Source organism: Neopsephotus bourkii, unplaced genomic scaffold (assembly GCF_033783945.1).
Source record: "Neopsephotus bourkii isolate Nb327-2 ecotype Australia unplaced genomic scaffold, CSIRO-AGI_Nbou_v1 NB_1765, whole genome shotgun sequence".
Taxonomy (NCBI): Eukaryota; Metazoa; Chordata; class Aves; order Psittaciformes; family Psittacidae; genus Neopsephotus; species Neopsephotus bourkii.
Genome location: NW_026902239.1, coordinates 5,793,515 through 5,809,724, shown reverse-complemented (window position 1 = coordinate 5,809,724; position 16,210 = coordinate 5,793,515). Strand labels below are relative to the sequence as shown.

The following is a 16,210-nucleotide window of genomic DNA, read 5'->3' as shown; positions in this document are numbered from 1 at the left end:
ATGGGCAGAGGTAAGGGCTAAAAAAATAAAAGTGAGCTTTATGTAAGAGCAGGTGAAATGGGAGGAGGAGATGAAGCAGGAAGCTGAAGGGCTGTTCTAGTGTGTGGAATAGTGCCAAAGGGTGTTCTGGTAAAAGTAATACAGGCCTTGGAAAAAGTATAGCTGAACTCCAAACATGGGAAATGAACTACTTCAAAAGGCATTTTATGTTTTGAGAAGTCATTAGTGTAACGTCTAAAATATATCTTCTTTGGATACGTCAATATTTTGCATGGGCTTATGTGTATTTGTATATAGATCCGCACATGCATAATGTGTCATTCTAAACTTTCTCATATTTTGCTACAGTTTACAGTGTTTCCTAGGTAAAGAGAAAAGTGTATGTGGCATCTGCAGATTCCATCTACATAAGACAAACCGCATTATTAGTCATTTTATACAACTCTTTTTGGTGCATCTTGTGGTTGAGTTTGCATATACACGTCTGGCTTTGAGAAAAAAGGTTTAGTATTTAAAATGCAGCATTAATTTTGCCATGAATGGTTGGCTTTACAGGGGAGTTTGACACAGTGCAGAGCCCTTCCACGCCAATCAAAGATCTTGATGAGAGAACATGTAGAAGTTCTGGGTCAAAGTCTCGGGGTAGAGGGCGGAAGAATAATCCATCACCCCCTCCGGACAGTGACTTGGAGGTATGCCTGCAGTCATTGATGAATGGTAATGTGGAGGTTTCTTCTGGTGAAAAGTAAATTCTGAGAACTACAGCTGTGGAAATAGCTTAAAGCATTTTCGAAAACATCATGGACTTAGTCTCACTAACTGACTATGACAGATATTAGTTGCTGGTTTAACATACATGTATAGTGAGATGTTACTGTTCTGTATGACAAAGTTTTGCAGAAAAGCAAATGTGATTCAGCATTCCACTTTCTAGCTCTAAGATTGTCTTTCAGTTTCTCATGCAGTAGAACCGCAAAATTTTGAGACTTCTGTATGCAAAGTTGTCACATTTTCTTTCTTTTTTTTTTAAAGGAAGTCTCTCGTATATCGCTCAGCTTAATTACATGTGTTTATGAATGCAGTGCAAATGTGCAGGAACACCTGGCCATAGCCTTTCAAATACTTAGGTACAAGTTTGTCCTTGTGCTTGAAAGTAATGCCAGTGAATTTCAGTGAGGCACCTCACATCAGTGAAGTTATAACTGTCATTAAGTATGTGCAAGATCAGTGCCTTCATGAAGAAATGTATCCGCCTAATACAGATGATTTCAAACACAGGTGACCTCTTAGCAACAGAGTAATTATAGTCATATTACTTCTGTGCTAGCAGTGAGCTGCCTTACAGTGACAGGAGCAGGAGAAGGAAACAGAGTGCCTGTGTACGTATGAAACACTCTAGGTCTGGCACTAGGGAAGCATGCTGCACGGGTGTCCCCTGCTGCCTGGTCAGTCCCACTGCTCTGCCTTTGACCAGTGCTGAGTGCAGCAGAAGACAAGACTGTTGCTGGGACTTGGCTGACCATGCAGCCGCTCCTGGAGTGGCAGGGTGGATTGCCATGCTAGGCACCGAATCTAAATGCCATGGCTTTTGTACAGAAACTGAAACATTTTGTGCTTTTCAAAGGATTTAACTTTTCCAGTGAAAAAACTCTTAACTTCTTACATTTCAGTTTTCCTGTCTATTTTATAGTTTACCAGTGAAAATGAACCCCTTATAAGGAGTTCTTTCCCTTTTTTTTTTTAGTTATCATAATCCATTTTATCGTTAAATTCTGTATAACATTATATGTGACATATAACACCTTTACTCAAGATTTTATTTTAGCTATACAGTAGAAATAAAGACCTTGAATCAGTAAGACATGGAGAAGTATCTGAGAGTACTGTTTATCCCTAAGTTAACAATTACGTTTGACCCCCATCACATTTCTGAAATCTATGTTTATACAACTTTTTTGAAAAGCTTTTTAGAGGACAAATAAGAAATGGTTGAAGACTTCAAAAGCTACCCTCCTGACTTTTTACCATGCATGATACACTGTTTTTGCTGATTTTCAGAGAAAACTTTCTTGGTTAAGTGGTTGATTTTTAGCCTCATGGGTTGGATGGTGGTGGGACTTTGATGTTATTTGTTTAATAATATTATCCCCATTTCTGTTTTCAGCGTGTATTTGTTTGGGATTTGGATGAAACAATCATAGTTTTTCATTCGCTGCTAACAGGATCCTATGCACAAAAGTATGGCAAGGTATGTGAGCCATGAATTCTGTGTCGATTCATTGTGTCAGAGCTACCTAGCCTGCACATCTATGTGTGTTTCACCTTCTGTGTTAATCATGACTTGGGTGAAGTTAGAAGGAAAGTGTACAGTAAACACTGTTTTCAGAGGGTTAATGTGAAAAAGTCAAGGATGAAATGAGACTCAGTTGTTCAGCACAATATATGAGGTAAGGCTGAAGTAGATGCTGCAAATACGGAACAGTTTACAGAGGAACAAGGATGAGGGTCCTGAGGAGCATTGGAAGAGATTGCAGGGAGATAATAGATACAATGGCAAATGGAAATAACTGGCAGTATCTGGATGCGTAGAGCAAGAATTAAGAAATAAATGGAAAAATAGATAAATTTATGTGGAAATTGAGGAATCAGGGCACCTAAGTAAGAGACTGACCTGTTTCAGTGCCAGCTGCAGATGATACTCTTTAACACCTCAGCTTTTTTGTTGAATCTTTGGTTCCCCTGGCTGGCTCAGGGGTGAGTAATGCTGGGGTGTGAATCCTCTCCCAAGCAGACAGTTGCACACATTGTCTCGCCTTTGGTGAGACCCACAAGGAATCAGGTCACAAAGCAGGGAGCAGGAGACCTGAAGGAAGAGCAGGGGAGGCAGAGAGAAGCTACTGCAACCTACAGGAGCAGGACTGAGGTTCCCTGCTGAGTCAGCAGCCAGGCCCACAGGGCTGGTGATGGGAGCCTGGAGAATGGGGTTGCTCGGGCAAGGGGAGGAGACTGGTGGGAAGACCAGGGCATAGCAACAGGAACAGACTGCTGGGAGGGGTAGAGCTAAAGGCCTGAATAAAATTAAAAAGTAGGGCAAATATATGCAAGGAAAAAACTAGATAAGGGAAATGTTGATATGTACATATGTGGTTTTCTAGGTGTTGCACCATTCAAGGAAAACAAATTAAATGGTATTTAAGTACATAACCATTTCCTTACTGTTTCAGATAAAGGGCTTATTTAGCATGTTTTCTGCCATTTATCCCAGCAGAATCAGATGCTTGAGAAAAGGATGTGAGAAACAGTACATTAAAGAAATGTTTTCCACACCCACCTCCCCAGCCAGCAGGCTAGAAATGTCCAAAGCCAGAAATTGTGAATTATAAACATGGATGGGACAGTCCTCCATGTTTTTATTTTTTATTTATTAAAAGAGAAACTTAACAGGAAAACTCAAAGGCCCCAGACAAAAAGCTGAATTTCTGGAATGCTAAGATGTTATCATATCTTGTAAAAAACAGCCTTGCTTGTTTGGCAGCTCCACAGTGCGTATTTCAGTACACTGTCAAAAACTCCTCTTCTGCTGTTTTCCAAACATTTTTTCAAACTGTGACTTTTTCAAAACCTTTTCTATCTTATAGTTACTAAAACAAGAGAGAAACCTAGCCAAACATGAATATTTATATCACTGTGGGTGTAGCCTATAGACTGCCACAGAACTTGCTGAATTGCCTCAGTGATGCAGCCATTTCATTAATCATTTTTTGATTGTGCCCTTGGGATGTTTACATCTTATGCTCCATCGCAGATAATAAATAATTAAATTCAAAGTCAAATTTAATACAAAGTTTTAGAAATCAGAGCACATTTTGTAGCTCACAAACATCTATGGATAACTTCGAAAACCGTCTTGGAGACATGTAATTCCTCTTTTTTCCCACTTTTTTTGCAAGCAAAAATATTTTGGGAAAAAAAAAAAGCAACGCAGTCACTGTTCTTAAGAACACTTACTGCTAAATTTGACTGTCCATTCAAAATCCAGTAATGGCGTATTAACAGCCAGTAATACTGACAGCAGATAAAGTTCGATTGTATAAACCAAGAGTATCTGTAAGGGCAAGTGAAATTCATGTAATTATACTGCTGAGATCAGCATCAGTAAACAAATGACATGAATAGCTATGAGAAAAGGAGAGGAATTCTTAAGTATAATCCATCTTATTTATTTATTTATTTATTTATTTATTTATTTATTTATTTTATACTGATGGGTGACATCCACACAAGTCAGGAAATGCGTTCATTTCCAGACACTGTAAAATAAAAGTAGTAGACTTTTCTTTCCTACAGTGACTACCTTTGCCATATCTATAGAGAATTTGTTAGGAAGGTAATGAGTAATTATCAATGAATCTCAAGTATATATATTGCTGACTGCGGGGAGGCAGGGAACACAAGGAGATCTTAACATGGGTAGACTTTAACTTTTGCATGTCACTGAAGTGTTGCCTAAACTTTAGGTAAGATGTGTAAGCTTAAGTGCCTAAGAGGTTAGACATGGGGGAAGGGAAAGATACCACAGATGGATCTCAGTCAGTCTCTGTTGCATGACCTCTGTAGCAGATGTGGCCCTTATCTTTTCTGTGTGTGATTTCCACCTGTAAACAAGGTCTTAATCCAGACTGGAGTTTGGATTATTACAAAAATTAGATTGCTATGACAGTAAATAGTCTATGAATTGTGAGGTTCTCAGTGGAAGTCTTGTGAACACATAGGTCTTGCAAAAGTGTCAAGAGAATTATTTGTCATGGAAAAGTGTCATAAAATTGTTACTTCACAATGAAAACCAAGAAAATAACGATACCAAATAATTGCAGTGATTTCCTCTCTGCTTTTAAAAAATAAAGGTGTATAATGTCACACAGATGCTCAGCTGTGCATGCTGTCTTCCATATGTATTTTGTGAGTCCATTTTGTATAACATTATCAGGTTACTCCCAAAATAGAAATCATACACACACACACAGGCACACACACAAAAAAAAAGTCGCAGGAAAAGTGACTAAATGAGATTAGTGAGTCTTTAATGTGAACACTGGTTTAAGGGAAGGGAAGGCATCTTCTTTGGCTAAGTGTGCTCACTTTATATTTTCAAGGAGTGGTGTGATGCTGGATTTAGAGCTAATATGAATATTCAGACAGGCAAGGATATTCACCTTCAGTTCTTTCCCATCTACTGCTTGACATGTAAACATTAATTCCATTTTCCACTAGCACTTTGTCCTGGGTTCAGCCTATATCTTGCAGTAACTGGGTGAAAACAAGTTGGTCTTTTAATCTCCCTACTTTGCTACAATTCAGGCTGCGAAGGGAATGCAGTGAGGGGAGGTAGCCATCACGTTGTTATGGCCAAGTGGCAGCACCAGTGTATGACTGTGGGGACACTTGAGAGTTGCATTGATACCACAAGACAAACAGGTTCTCTTTCAAAAGATTCCTACAGTGGAGTAAAAGAGAAACAAGAAAGACAAACCAACATCCCCGTAGGTAATGGGGGCATTTGTTGGCAGAGATTAGTGGAAGGTCTGTATCCAATAGGCAAATTTTAGTTCATATATTTGTCAAGAGAAAACAGATTTCTGACTTATGCCTGAGGATTTCTGAAGTTGAGAATGGACACTCTCCTTGGTTTATACTTGTCCAGCACTTTTCATGGTGTGATGATTATTTGATTTCAGAATCATGTAAGGCTGTTACAATAACCATGTTAAAAACAAAACTATTGATTTGTTGAAGGATTTAAGTTGCAGCTGTAAGCATCTCATCTAAAACACAGGGCAAATTGCTGCTTGTCTGGGCAGCAGAAGAGTATAGCTTTAAACTCCACTGAAGTTGAGAGATTTGGCAGAGGTTGGTCAATGCATCACTTTGATATTTAAAATATAAAACTTACCCAGAGGAATATTCTATGGCTTGCTGTTTTCTACCTGTGGGTGTTTCTGTCTGACTTTTGGTGTTGTGGTTGTTTTATTGGGCTGGTCAGAACTATCATAAAAAGAGAATAAAAACTACACTACACCTGTGTTAGGTTTCAAGGAAGCCATGCTGCCTCCCAGCAGTAAGAGCACATCTGAGTTGTTCAGCTCATTTGCTCATCTGCTCTGTACATCATAAAACCAGTATGTTTCTATTTTTAATTATTTACTGCAGTGGCAAATTATGAACATTGGCATTTGAGCTGTTAAGTTTATGACTTGTGTGGCTGATGATGGTTTTTGCAGCTGAGCACCAGTTGGCAGATACGGTTTTCTACAATGTTGAGCTCTTAAGTGAGGATTTGTTGATGTGACAGGACATGTGTTAGGAGATGTCATCATCTGTTAAGAGTTTATGAGGTACATTCTTATTCCCTGTGAACAGTGTGTATTCTTTGTCCCATTGCATTCCTGTTATCCTTGCTGATTTAAGGCTGATTAAGCTGGAGTTTTGTCTACCTCCAAGCATTTTATATTCCATTCATTTCTCCCAGGTCGATCCAGAGGGCAAGGATGTCCAGATAAATGCTGTGATTCAAGGTGCAACTGGATAATAGAGTCCCTTGTAACCTCTGAAGGGGGAGAATGTGATTTCCAAGTGCAAAAATCAAAACAAATCCATACCTGATGATCACAGTTGGAAATTTTGATAGCATTGCTAATGACAGTAAGCTGTTGGGGAGGTGACATTAACCTTGTACACTTGTCTGGAAAGGGCTTAGTAGCTTTTTATTGCTAACTCTCTGCTTGTCCAGTCATTAAACAGAAAAACTTTGTCACCATTATCACCTGTAATGACATTCCCAAATTCACTCATAAAAATGCTTTTGTCTGCCTTGTATTAATGGACCATCTCTCATGACCTCCAGTTGTCCTCTCAATCCAGTCCCTCATTGTCTGAGACCTCTGAGTCCATTTTCCTACCACTTTCTAGAGAGAGTGGAACAGAAACTCCCTGTGAAATAGAAATGTTGTCCTTCAGCAGCAGCTAGATATAGTTATCAAGAAGAGATGTATTCTCTTCCTCCATTATTCCCATGAATATGGGAACATTTGTTCCTATAAGAGAGTGAGAGCTGAATGTAAATCTGAGATTCCTATAATGGAGGAAAGTATTTTTAAGCAAAAAATACTGGTATGTAAGCATCTTCCACTTTTTCCAGAGGCCAGTTTTGTTGTAAGTCTGTTCAGGACAGCCACACATTGAATATTTATTCTTACAATATTATTTACATATTTTGTTTGTTTTCTTGCTTATTTTTAAGGTTTCATGCGTACAAATTCCTGTCACAATGAATTTACCTGGCAGTCTATCTATTTGTTTTCTGAGGTTTTATAAAAACCAGTTTGGTGTGTTTGCATTTTTTCTTCCTAGAAATTAAATTAGTTTTAACATCTCGTGCTGAAACCTGACCTTCCAAGACAGTATTAAATAGTTTTCTTCCACTAATGGACATTGAACTTATGGGGTTTTGTTCCAAGTCACTTTCCTGCTGGACGACACATTTAAATATTGGTCCTCCTAGGGTATTTTTATCTAGTCTCCCAGGAGGCATTGTGGATGGACCAGTCTAGTACAGAAGTCCACAGACAGACAGTCTGGCTCCAGTTTAGTGTCTTCATACTAAAGTAACTAATTTGTATTTCGGTATACAGAAACGCTGTAGCTGGTTGTGACTCTTTTGCACACTGATGATATCTGGCTAAAATCATTCCTCTGAGGGCCAGAGTTGTTCTTTATTCTGCAGGTTATCTGAGGAACACTTCCAGGTTTATTTTTTTTATTATTGTTTTCTCTTTCGTGTATTCTTGTGCAGAGTAGCACAAAATACATTTTGGCAGAAGTTCAGTCTGCCTCTTATTCAGTCTCTCAGTTTGCTGTGCTCAAATCTGTATCAGCTGCACATATTTCTTGCTTTCTTTTCAACACTCTGTGCTTTGTGCCACTTCAGTTAGTCTGAAGCTTCTGCTTCAGCTTGAAAGACAGTAAAACGCTGGTTGTTGTGTTCCTCCACACCGTGCAAACATTATAAAACCACGAGACCCTGACAAATCTGCTTTCTATGTCTATTTTTGTATGTGAAGGAATGAACTTAACATGGAAAAATTTGGAACATGATGTTTAATTCTTGTTAAACAGTTGCAGTGCAAGTTTTGGACAATTTATTAAAGGAAGAATTGTCCATGTTTTGAAAATTCAATTCCAATAACTATTCTCAGCAGAAGTTGCTGTGTGAGATCACAGACTGATTGCACACTACGCTGAAATGAATTCTCTTTGTTCCATTTTATTTTACATGTAGTACCTACCAATATCCTACACATGCCTTTTTCAAAACAGGAGCATAGGAAATCTCATTTTAACAGTAATAAAGTCAGGCATAGTTGGTTACAAAAATACTACTAATAAGAAAATCATAAAAGCTTTGTCACGTTTATGTCTTTCAACTCTACTAGGCAAGGCAGGAAATTGTGATACATAGTTGGTAGTTTCTGTAAAAATAAATTGGATTATAATGGAATATGTTATAGCAAATTTCCGCATTTAAGTCTGCTTCTACCCAGGAAGGGAACAAAAGAGGCTGAGAATCAAAAGTCTGAGATTCCAGTGCTGGAAACACTCCAGTGAATAACTTAACTCACATAAATAATAATGAGTTACCACCTGTGCACAAAGTTATGCACATGCCTTTGTGTTCATAGGATTGAGGTAAAGAAGCATATTGCAAATACTCTATTACACTGTGTCTAGAAAGAAAAAAATATGATTTACTGTGCACAGAAAAAAAAACCACGAGAAAGGAGAGAGAAACACATGTTTGTATGTGATGACACTTTGATAAAAGCATTATGGCTTGATGAAGAATCTTACGAGTCCAGAGTATTTTGATGATTTGTGTTCTAATTTCTTACATGATTTTTGCAAATCTGATAACGTATCTTCCTTAATCATCCCCTTGGAAAAGCGACCTTTGCCTTTGCTGCTGCCTTCAGCCACGTGACTTTCAGATCCCATGAACATGACTGCAGAAGATAGGGGATGAAATTGTTATTAGGCACTGCATTTGGTTTTTACTTCTGAAAGGTAGTCAAGACCAGTTCAAGGGTCAACATAAAAATATTTCCTTTCATTTCCAGACAGTGGGTCTAACTTTGGATCATTACCATTTCTTGTACACTATTCTCCCTTCAAGTCTGACTTTTTTATGAGCAAGGGTCAAAATAAGTCTGTGTCTCAGATTTTACCATTAATATTTAAGTGCTCGAGGGTAGAAACCATCTTTTATTCTGTCGTTGCAAAGCCCTGGAGTAGGGGACGTCTGATCCTGATTGGGAAGCCTTTGATCCTAATACTAACAAATGAGCATTTGAGGTTTTGTGTGATTTTGTTGCCAGATGCTGGTAAACTTTTAGACTTTTAATTTCAAGGTATTTAAGAAGGGATTTCTGAAAGCTTGCTATTGTCAATCAGAGTTTGAATGATGAAATACAGATTATTATTTTTTTTCATTTTAATGAGAAGAGGATCACATCTAGTACCTAGGGGTGGCCTACAAGAAAGGTGGAGAGGGACATTATACAAGGGCCTGTAGTCAAAGGACAAGGGGTAACGGCTGTAAACTGAAAGAGGAGATATTTAGATTAGATATTAGGAAGAAGATCTTTACTGTGAGGGTGGTGAGACACTAAATCAAGTTTCCCAAAGAAGTTGTGGCTGCCCCATCCCTGGCAGTGTTCAAGGCCAGGTTGGATGGAGCTTTGAGCACCCTGGGCTAGTGGAAGGCGTTCGTGCCAATGGCGGGGGGGTTGGAACTGGATGAGCTTTAAGATCCTTTCAAACCCAAAACGTTCTGTGATCCTTGGATTCTATTTTAAAAGTCCATTGCAGTATGTTAAGCATGAAATGTTAGCTGAACTACACAAGCTCAGGCAGATGATTAAGGCAATGATAATACTAGTTTTACCAGGTGTTAGCTAAGCATCAGGAGCTGCCCGTATGCTATGTTATTCTAGAACAAATGTGAGGTAATGCAAATTGGCTTAACCTCTTTCCCAGCAAGCTTTTCAAGTTTAAATTATTTCACATTTACTATACACTAAATGGTCTCATATAAACTGTTATTGCAGACCCATAGATTTGTGCTGTCTTGCCAAGGTGATCTGATAATGTGGAAGCTGACCTATGAACAAATGCAACAGTTTAAATTACTTTTATCCAGGGACAAGAATCCTATATTCCATCACAAATGAAAGGGTGGTCTGTAGCAAACAACCTTACGTATCCTTTCCCATTCCTGGGGACTGCCTAAAGAATTGTGCCATAGATTGCAAGCACATGAAAGAATACTAAGAAAAACACTTACAGGCACTTTGTTGAATTGATACCTGCAGTAAAATCATAAAGGAGAGCCCTGAAATTCATCAGTGAGTGCCTGCATGAAAGGTCAATGTTGAGACAGAGAAGGACTAAGGGTTTGAAGAGACATACTAGAGTGACAAAGTGTGGGAATGAAGTGATGTAGGCCTAAACATAGTGATGATTTATCCAAAGTGAAACTCAATTTGGGGAAATGGGCATAGGTTCAGAGTACCATTTGTATTTTTATAAAGCAGAGACATCAGAAATTGAAAAGGCCTCTTAAATCACACCTTCATATCACAGTTTAGGATAATTGCTCACAAAGTAATCAGTTGGTAGATTACTACCTTTCTTAGTCCAATTTAGCATAACCTTGGTGAGGACTTCCATGTGTCCAAAAGTTGGGAAGAAAAGCCCAGTGATCAAAGGATTTGTGCAGCAGACTGAATGTCACATGAAGTAACTTTGTTTCTGCCTCTGCTGCTGACTCTGTGGATTGGGTCAGAAAAATTAGTTACTGCTCCATGACTCAGCTTTTGTCTGCCCAGAAACTGACAGCCAAGATATTTACATACTTATATAAAATGCTCAGGGGTGAAAAATTTTGGTGTACTGTTACAATAATAAATGCTGGTTTTCTTACATACATCTTTTGTAAGAAGTTCCTTCCCTGTTTACAGCCTTCTTTATGCAGGTTTGCATATGGCCATCAGGTTTTCCCATGCCAGTTTAGCCCAGTTACAAATGCCTTGACTGTCAAAAAACTCGATGTTTCAACATCCCCAGCTACCCTAAATGTTCTCACACATGTTCAGCGGCCTCTTCTTATAGCATTATATTAATACAGCTTAATACTGAAAGGATTTTTGAAGAAATTTCTTGCAGTGTTAATTTTTTAAGCACTTTCTATGCAGCAGTTTTTAAAGTAATTCTAATATAAGGTATTTAAGTAGTTAACTGTGCTTTCTATTTTTTAAGGATCCACCAATGGCAGTGACTCTTGGACTGCGAATGGAAGAAATGATTTTTAACCTTGCTGACACACATTTATTTTTTAATGATTTAGAGGTAAGAATCAAAGGAGCATGAACGCTGTTACTCCTGAGTTTTTAACATACTATTTTTTTCTGTTCATTACTGTTTGTTGTGTGTGACATTTTCTGCCTATCTAGATTTTGGGATTGTCATACTTTAATCAGAGAGGTTAGCTAGGTGGCAGTGACTTCTATTGAACCAGAGTCCTTCCATTAAACTGTGTGAGAGAGGGAATCTGCAAACTACCTTTTCCTCTCTTTGTCCTATGGCTGTATTTTCCATTTTCATTGATTTAGAGCTGTGTACTGTCATTTCCAGGAGAGGAACATATGTGCCTCACCTTCTTTCTCTTGAAGTTCTAAATTTGCCTTCAGTGGGTGTCATTATTTGATCAAAAGCGAGTCTGTTCTTGTCTCCACATACCTGAGTAGCCTTTTGGCCACAGGTGCCCGCCCCCCTCCCATCCCACCTTTTCTTGCTCAAATGTAAACTATTTTTCATTTGCCTGAAAGACTGCAGCATCAGAGACTTGGGGGTTTTCAGGGCATCCCCTGATCTAAGTCAGCTGTTTTTTACTGGATCCAGAGTTCCTTCTGTGGATGGATATTTTGCCGCTAATGGGAGTTGGAAGATTTTGAGGTTTGGTTTAAAATGTCAGAGAAAGTTTTCTTTGAGCGAATAGAAAAAATAAGGGTGAGATTTTTCCATTCACTGGGAATGTATGCACTTCTTTTGTTCCTTTATCAACTGTAGGCAGTAAGAAAAGCAGAATTATCAGGCTGCTGTTGTCTTTGTCATCCTTTGCACACCTCATTTATTCTTAGCTTTCTTTAAGTTAAGAAACTGGGATCTACTTCACCCAATACCTGAGCTGCATTTCCTCCTTCCAGCAGCAAAAACATAAGAAAGCAAAGCCCTGGACATGCCTTTACCAGTCAGTGTTTTATTGCAGCCCTAGTGAGTCATCACTTGATGATGCAAGTGTGTTCAGTGAATGTTCTCTTTATGGTGCCCTGTACCAGAGATAGAGTCCAAATCAATTTTTCAAAGCGTTGTTTAAATTTCTTTTTAGAAGACCTTTGCCCCTGTGTGTTCAGATTTCATGTGGCACCCAATGAGGTTTAAGCCATTCGGTAGCATATGCCCAGAGATCTTCAATCTTGTGCTGAGTTCAAGTGGAAGAGTTCAGCAAAATGGAGCTTTGTCCTGTTTCCATACATCTTTATTCTTGCTAATGGCCATTGAAGCTTCATTCCTTTCTCTCAATATTTATTTTCTTTGTAGATCTCAGGTTTAGCTGTCATAGGTGGATCATCACATTTTGTATATTCTTCATAGGGTGGTTTTAATATCCTGTCCAAAAAATCATACTCCAGCTCATTTCAGAGCTTGAACAGTATCCAAAGAGTTTTCAGTTTCAAATAAATCAAAAAATACTATTTCAGGACTCTCTTGGAGAATCTTATAACTCAATCAGTTTGATGTGATGAAAACCAATTTCTATATGCAATTAGGTATTTTCTAGCCCAGAATTCATCTTTGTTTCTTAACCAACTTTCTTACAAGATTACTAGAATTCTGAACTTCTTGTTCTGAAATGAGCTGTATGCGCACATTCTGGCATATGCAAGACCAATGATTTTCTGTCATCTTAGAAAATAAGACATAATTGCATGGCATCCTGTGCAGAAGTACACAGAGGCATCTTCTAATATGCAAATGGATAAATCTGTCTGTTTAATTGCATTTGCAGAGCACATGGCCATTATTGAATATTACAGTGCATCTGCACAATGACAATGTAATCAATTCTGAGTATTCCCCAATTCCGACTTGGGTGTCTCTCTCTCGTCTCTCTCCCTCTCTCCCTCTCTCTGTCTGTCCATTCCTCTCACCATCCTTCCCCAGGAGATAAATGCCGAGTTGCTGATGGTCATGGCCATCAAGACACAAGACCTTCAGTTGTTACTGAGGAAGTGAGACAAGCTTTTACTCAATAGACAGATTACAAGTCTTTTCATCATCTCACTTTTTAAATGCTGAGCCATCAGGTCCCATTCCTTCTGTCTTGCTTTCACCTTCATCCCACAGTAAACCTTGCGGCTCTGGGCATGGCAAGTATAAGGTACTGATGAAGCTGGATTCCTGTAATATGGACTCCAGCTACTACATCCTCTTAGCAGTCTTTTCCCCCTCTTTTTCTTGGTTGGAAACACTGCATACCAGGGTCTAGTAATAATAACCAAATTATTGAAGTTATCACATATAAAAATAAAGTTTTCCTTCCTCTATGCAAATCTGTCTCACTACAATGACTGCTGATGCAGAAATTCCAATCTGCTGAGACGTTCCCTGCTGACCCAGTAACCTATGTTCTAATCAGCCAAGCTGCACTTTTATTTCAGGCTAGGCTGTTCTCCAGATATTTCATTCTCAGTGTATAAATTTTAGTTAGCTTGAGAAGTATTGCTTGGGAGGGCAGTTGGTATTTTGCCACAGAAATAGGAGTCTGGTGCTCTAGAAAGTTCATGTGCCTAAACAGTGCTTAGAGATGGGACTCGGTTCTGTTATAATATCCAGACTAATGCATTCTCTTCTCAATCAGGTAAGAGATGAAATGAAGCCTTTCACCCTGAGTATTAATTTTAAGACATCTTTCAGAAATGTTGGTAGAGAACACTGTGTGCGCAAAAGAAAACCCAATTCCTACAAATTGCAAGCAGGAATTTGGACATGAGTCTTCCAACTCCCATTATACCCCTCCATTTTCAGGGACAGTGATGAAAAGAGTATTCAAACAAAGTGAATCCCATGTCTATTTTTATGATAATTCTACCCTATTTCAAAAAAAGATTTTATCATCCTTTGTTTTTTCTCATTAGAAATAAAAATGAGAAATAAAAAAAAGTATTTGGATAAGTCTCAGAATTTGTGAGTCAGGTAAACTAGTTTTAACAGAAACTGAAACACATATGTTAAAAGAAGTGTATAGCCTGAGAAAGCATAGTGCTGAATATACCCCCAGTAATAACATTTTTGTGTTCATTGTGGTGAGTCAGTGTTTTTACTGGATAATGAAATTACTGTCCTTTCCAAGAGGATAATTTTTATGGATGATTTGTTGATTCTGTACTCTCCAATTTCCAGGCTCTAAAAATTGCTGCAAAGAATTGCTTGCACTCAGATATAATTTAAATTAGTATTGCTTCAAGCAAAAGACAGTTATTATACCTAGATTCCTGAACTCTCAGGAAATATATTTTATCTTTATTCGTTTTGACCTTGCACTGACAGTGAGCCTCTGTGACCTGAGTGTAACCAGTATGTAGCTGATGTTAAAAGTATTTTACCTTAACATTTAAAGTGCCAGAGAGGTTGTTTGCTTCCTTCCTCCCCACAACTGTTTGGTATCTTTTACAAGCAAACTCCAGTGTAGTGCTGTGCCACCAGTTTCCTGTTTCTTTGGATAAAAGTGGCAAACTGTCTCAAATCTGCTCAAACAATTTGCTTTTTCTTTTTTTCCTGAAAGTTCCTGATTTTGTAAAATGTAAACATTTTAGTTGAAGTACATAAGTAAAAAAGAAAACAAAGTAAAGCAAAGTGAAGCAAAGAGTGAAGGGCACATGAGTTTGTTGCTGGTTGGCAAATGTGTATTGCAAGTACATGTTGAGGTGAGACATAGATACAAGAGGAGAGAAAGGGGGGAAAGGAGAAAGCTGGAGAGTGCTATCAGGTTTGATCCTCTTCTAAACTTAACCTTCTTGCAGGGACAAGAGGAAAGTAATCAGAAAACTGCATGTTCACCTCATCTTCTGTTCCTAGAGTCAATGCACAAACTGTTAGATAAAACAAATAAAAGTAAACAGCTAAGCCTTTGCCACCCACTCATATTTAACTTAATGAAACTATCAGCAGAACAGTTATTTGGAATTTTCAATGCTGGAACAATGTAGCTGAAAGGCTTAACAAAGCTCAAACAGCAGCAGATACTCCTTTATCCATCAGGGCTTCTGTGTGCCCTCCATTTAATTAGTACACCTTCAAATCCACAGCACTGATTTTTAAACTCTTCAAGTTATCGTACGCTTTGACCAGTTCCAGGGAAATCTGTGAAGGTGATCTGCAAGCCAGATACTGCTCAGATACCACAAACTGTAGAGTTAGAATTTGTCCTGGTGGGGCTTTTTGTCTGATTCTTGAGATCCTGCCCTACACTGGGTGGAGTATAGTTGCATCTTTTTTCCTTGAAGTGTAAATAATAAATAAGGATAAAGAAATTAATATTTTATTTCAGCTGCCACTTGCCCTTTTCTTTCTCTTTTCATCTGCTACACACATCCAAAAGCAGCTTTTTTAAAATTTTCTACAGCTCAAAATAATCTCCTCAGACAAGCCAACAAATTTTATTTCTCCAGTGGGGAGAAGTATGCTTCATTTCTGTTCCTCAAAGATAGATCTTTCATGCCTGTCTTAACACGTTAAGCCAAATGAGCAGAGTTTGGCCACTCATTCTTTTAGTCTTGGCACAAAATTTTTAATTCTAATTACTTGTACGATGTAATAATGTCTTTGAAACTGAAATTATATGTATTTATTTTATACAAACGTTGCTAATTATTTTTTTAACAACTTCATGGGGGCAGAAGTCTGTTATGTTTTCATTCAGTTGCAAAACAAACAAAACAGAAAGAAGAAATGTTAATTCTCAAAATTTACACTCTGAGAACTTGGGGCATATGCATTTGGAAATCACTTCTTTGTTCAGATTTGTCCTTTATCTGGA

The 16,210-nt window shown here is 38.2% G+C and overlaps 1 protein-coding gene across 16 annotated transcripts in view; it reads left to right on the top strand.

The window, feature by feature from the left end:
• Positions 1-16,210, top strand: part of EYA4 (EYA transcriptional coactivator and phosphatase 4) — a 147,305-nt gene that overhangs the window by 121,298 nt on the left and 9,797 nt on the right. For all 16 annotated transcript variants that reach the window (XR_009729206.1, XR_009729207.1, XM_061378155.1 and 13 more), the window contains 3 exons: positions 556-692; positions 2,165-2,248; positions 11,371-11,460. Coding sequence is in view for 14 of the 16 variants with exons in the window: in XM_061378155.1 (XP_061234139.1) it covers positions 556-692; positions 2,165-2,248; positions 11,371-11,460 (311 nt within the window). In the remaining 2 variants the exon portion in view is untranslated. The remainder of the gene's footprint in view (positions 1-555; positions 693-2,164; positions 2,249-11,370; positions 11,461-16,210) is intronic.